General features: G+C 31.7%; 1 protein-coding gene across 1 annotated transcript; it reads right to left on the bottom strand.

The window, feature by feature from the left end:
- Nucleotides 1–236: 236 nt before the first annotated feature.
- Nucleotides 237–1,025, bottom strand: LOC111676683. The gene is made up of 3 exons (XM_023437654.2): nucleotides 716–1,025; nucleotides 511–640; nucleotides 237–450 (listed from the first exon to the last, which is right to left on the bottom strand). The coding sequence occupies exons 1-3, from the start codon at nucleotides 938–940 to the stop codon at nucleotides 320–322; spliced, it is 486 nt and encodes a 161-aa protein (XP_023293422.2). The 5' UTR covers nucleotides 941–1,025; the 3' UTR covers nucleotides 237–319.
- Between the last annotated feature and the right edge of the window lie 3,774 nt (nucleotides 1,026–4,799).

Here is a 4,799-nt window from a genome sequence, read left to right as displayed (position 1 = left end):
GGTAGGTAGGTAGGTAGGTAGGTAGTTAGGTAGTTAGTTAGTTAGTTAGTTAGTTAGTTAGTTAGTTAGTTAGTTAGTTAGTTAGTTAGTTAGTTAGTTAGTTAGTTAGTTAGTTAGTTAGTTAGTTAGTTAGTAAGTTAGTTAGTTAGTAAGTTTGTTACTTGGTTGGTTTGTTAGTTAAGTTTAATTAATTACATATTCAGAAAAATATGTTTGTAAATAAAAAGTCTGGACAATCGCTTACAAAAAATATATTTATCTATGTGTTTCAATTATAATCTAATACTTTATTCGAATTATCAGTTAAAATCTAATCATTTCAATACACTTCCACTGTATTAGCTGCTGTAAAACGATATCCACGAATAGTTTCCTCTCTATTAGTAAGAGCTTCCTGACGTAGTTTCTTATAAAATGAGAATATCACCCATATAATCCAAAGACTGAGAGCTAATAAAAAAATCAAGAATTTACCAAAAAAATCTTTCGCAAAAACAATAAAATATATACCAGTTCCAATTAGTAAAATTAACACCGCTTTCTTATGACCCGATGCCACAATATAAATGACAAATATCACTTCGCAAATAACACTCAGTAGAGCCACAAATAACCAGGGCATCATCAGAAGGTGGTTTTGCTTTAAAAGGCATAATTAGTTAACATTGTATAAAAAAAAACTCATATATACATATTTTTAGAAATTTAAAAATACCTGCACTATGGCATACATTAATAACAAACAAAATATGGCCAATATTAAATATACAACCATATTAATAACCAATATAATATTTATCACTATATCACCATCTCCATAATGTTTGGGCGATGTAATATCATGCAACACCGAAAACAGAAACTCGGCACGTATTACACATGTAACTAAAGTTAAAGCGGCAAGTATTATACTAGTAGTAAACTGATTTAAACTTATCATTTCGATTTGTTTTAATTTTGTTTTTGTAATTAACTAAAGCAAAAAAATATTTATTTATTTTTTTATCAAATAAACCACTTAATGTCACACGGATAGAAGGGAATGTACTAAAGTTGAAGAATTAAAAAAAATCAAACAAAGCTAAATTATTAAAAAAATACATAAATATATATATTATTTAAATAAGTAATAGAAACGCAGAGAAAGCAAAAACAAAACAAAATACATATATTTATAAAAGAATTAAAACAAAAACATAAAAAAATTTCTTGATAAAAATAGAACGAATGTGTTTTTGTGGTGAAAAAAAGCCACTGTAAAAAATATGGAACGTATACAGTTGAGGTTCTGGCAATAGCAGTTTGTTTATACTTCATGCGTAGATAAGAAAATTTAATAACAAATTGTTATGTTCATACATATTTATTTAATTTTTTATTTACACTGTTTTAAGTAGCAAACATATTTACAATGTCAAATTTACTTATATGTAACTTAATTGTATACGGATGGAATGCATGCTGAATATTAATTAAATTTAGTTTAATTTTATTATTTTTGAAGCATTTGACACCACTGTGCTTTTATCACAATTTGTTTTGAAGGTAGTGCCCACCACTAAATAATAAAATGTTTAATGAAATGTGATAAAAAAAAATTCAAATTATTTCTGTAAATGATAAGTTTCTATACCCCAGACAATCTGGAATTATATGTGGGCAAATTTATGACATGATTAGTTTTGCAGACTTGGTTAAGTATAATTTTAATTAATTTATAATTTTAATTTAACTAATTAACTATGTAATGCAGTTTATTTTTTCCGGCTGAGGTATGACTCAGTCTGTCCAGGATCAGTTCAAAAACAAGTATGAATGCATAGTCGGGCGTAGCCGACCATATGATACCCTACACCAGTCAGTATGTATGTAAAAAATGGGGATTATTTAAAAAAATAAAGCATTTGGTTTGTTATACCCTACACCACTATAGTGGGGAGGGTATTATACGTTTGTGCTGATGTTTGTAACATACAAAAATATTGGTCCAATACCCACCTTAAAGTATACCGATCGATTCAGAATCATTTTTTGAGTCGATTAAGACATGTCCGTCCGTCCGTCCGTCCGTCTGTCTGTCCGGCTGGCTGGCTGTCCATGTAAACCTTGTGCGCAAGGTACAGGCCGCAATTTTTAAGATAATTTGATGAAATTTGGACCAAGCATGTTTTTTGGTACAAGGACGAAGCCTATTGAAAATGGTTGAAATCGGTCCATTATTTCTCCTAGCCCCCATACAACCGTACCTCCCGATTTGAACTTTTTATGTTATAATTACGTCAAATATTCTGCTATCTCTCTAAAAATTGGCACAAATAAGTTTTATATAAGTATAAATGATACTGCAGATTTTCGTTAGGATCGGCCTATATTTGACCCTAGCCCCCATACAAACCCCCCTTCAAAAAATGACTTAAACGTCTAAAATTGACTTGTAACCATTTGTATCGCAATGAAACTCAACAAAACTAACTGTTATTTAGAAATATATCCTTATCCCAAATTTACCGAGGATCGGCCCATATTTGACCTATATAAAGCCTCATTTAGAAATTTTAGTTTTTTTTTTCAATAAATGGCTTAAATATTTTGGAATTATGATAATATTCATTATGATATGGTGTAGGGCATCATATGGTCGGCCATGCCCGACTATACTTTCCTACTTGTTTTACTTTTTTTTTTGGCAAAAAAGAGATTTTTTAAAAGGGCTCAAAGGGGAGTAGGGCAAAATATGGCCCTATCCTTAAAAATGTTGGTAGGGGGAGTTAAGTCTTATTCAATATTATTTATGTAGAATTTAAAAGTGTTATTAGTGTTTGTAAGTGAATTTTGGCCTTTAAGTCATTTTCTGATGGGGATGGGGTCAAATGGGGGATAGGGTCAAATGAAGCCCGATCATTACAAAAATCGGTAGTGTTATTTAAAGTTCTATAGAACTAAGTTTTGACTACTTTTGTTAACATTATAGATCATTTAAATTAATTATAAGCCAAAAGGCCCTATTTGGGGGGTACGGTTGTATGGGGGCTAGTCGAAATAATGACCGATTTTAACCATTTTCAATAGGCTTCGTCCTTGGGCCAAAAGAAGCGTGTGTGCCAAATTTCATCCAATTAGCTTGAAAATTGCGACCTGTACCTTGCGCACAAGGTTTACATGGACAGCCAGCCAGACGGACGGACGGACATAGCTTAATCGACTCAGAAAATTATTCTAAGCCGATTGGTATACATAAGGGTGGGTATAGGACGAATATTTTTGCATGTTACAAACATCAGCACAAACCCAATATACCCTCCCCACTAAAGTGGTGTAGGGTATAATGAAAACACAAATGTTTAAAATGTAATGTGTAATTTGGAACAAAGCTTTATTATTGTAACCTTAAACTACTTATGATCTACTTAAGTGTACGATAGCTATTCGGGAGATGAACGCTGAACGATGGTTATACGGGAAGTGATCGTTGAACGATGGTTATACGGGAAGTGATCGTTGAACGATGATTATTCGGGAGGTGATTGTACGATGATTATTTGGTGGTGTTGACGGAATTACCTACGCAAGTGGGAAGAAAAGATATTTGATCGCAGTATTCTGGATGGGTTTCTGTTAATTTCAGGGTCTATTCGTTCTACAATTAGTTGTTTACTCTGCGCAGCTAAAGAGGATTTACACGAAGTTTAGAAGAATTCGGAGTTTCTTGATTTCGACTAAGAATACAATCGCAAATACTAAACAAAGTTAAGAAGAATTCAAAAGTTCTTGTGTTCGACTAAGAATGCAATCGCAAATACTACAAGAAGTCAAGAAAAATTCGAAGGTTTTTGATTTGACTAAGAATACAATCGCAAATACTGCAATAAGTCAAGAAGTATTCCGAGGTTCTTGATTTCGACTAAGAACACAATCGTAAATACTACAGTCAATAAGTATTCGGAGGTTCTTGAGTTCGACAAAGAATACAATCACAAATACTACACGAAGTCAAGAAAAATTCGGAAGTTTTTGATTTGACTAAGAATACAATCGCAAATACTGCAATAAGTCAAGAAATATTCCGAGGTTCTTGATTTCGACTAAGAATACAATTGCAAATACTACACGAAGTCAAGAAGTATTCGAAGGTTCTTGTATTAGACTAAGAATACAATCGCAAATACTGCACGAAGTCAGAAAGATGTCGGAGGTTATTAATTTCGACTAAGAACACAATCGCAAATACTATACGAAGTCAAGAAGTATACGGAAGTTTTTGATTTCGATTAAGAATACAATCGTGAATACTACACGATGTCAAAAAGTATTCGGAGGTTTTGGATTTCGACTAAGAATACAATCGCAAATACCTCACAAAGTCAAGAAAAATTCGGAGGTTCTTGATTTCGACTGAGAATACAATCGCAAACACTGCCACCTTATTAATACGAGTATAATGATGAAATTCAACAAGTTTTTTAAAAACCAAAATCTGTATCTCAGAAAATGAATAAACTTCTTTCGATAACTCAAATTTGACAATGAGTGATGTTGTTATTTCATACATTACTTTGCAATGAGTTGCCGATATCAATAACATTAATAGTCTACAACTTATGTTTAATAAGAAATTAGTTAGTGGTTCTAAATCTAGTCGTTATTAGAAGTTTTTTTTGCTAAAATTTACTATTATAAGGTAAAATATCGTTAAAATTCAAATCTAACGGACCTGACTGTCAATATTAAACCGTAAAAGGTCTTTGCATATTAATAATTGTCTTTAAAACGCTTATCTTTTTGTAATCTCTAAATTGAAA

The sequence above is a fragment of the Lucilia cuprina genome, chromosome 5, assembly GCF_022045245.1.
Source record: "Lucilia cuprina isolate Lc7/37 chromosome 5, ASM2204524v1, whole genome shotgun sequence".
NCBI classification, from domain to species: domain Eukaryota; kingdom Metazoa; phylum Arthropoda; class Insecta; order Diptera; family Calliphoridae; genus Lucilia; species Lucilia cuprina.
Note: the sequence above shows the minus strand (reverse complement) of the source record. Positions and strands in the feature narration are given on the sequence as shown.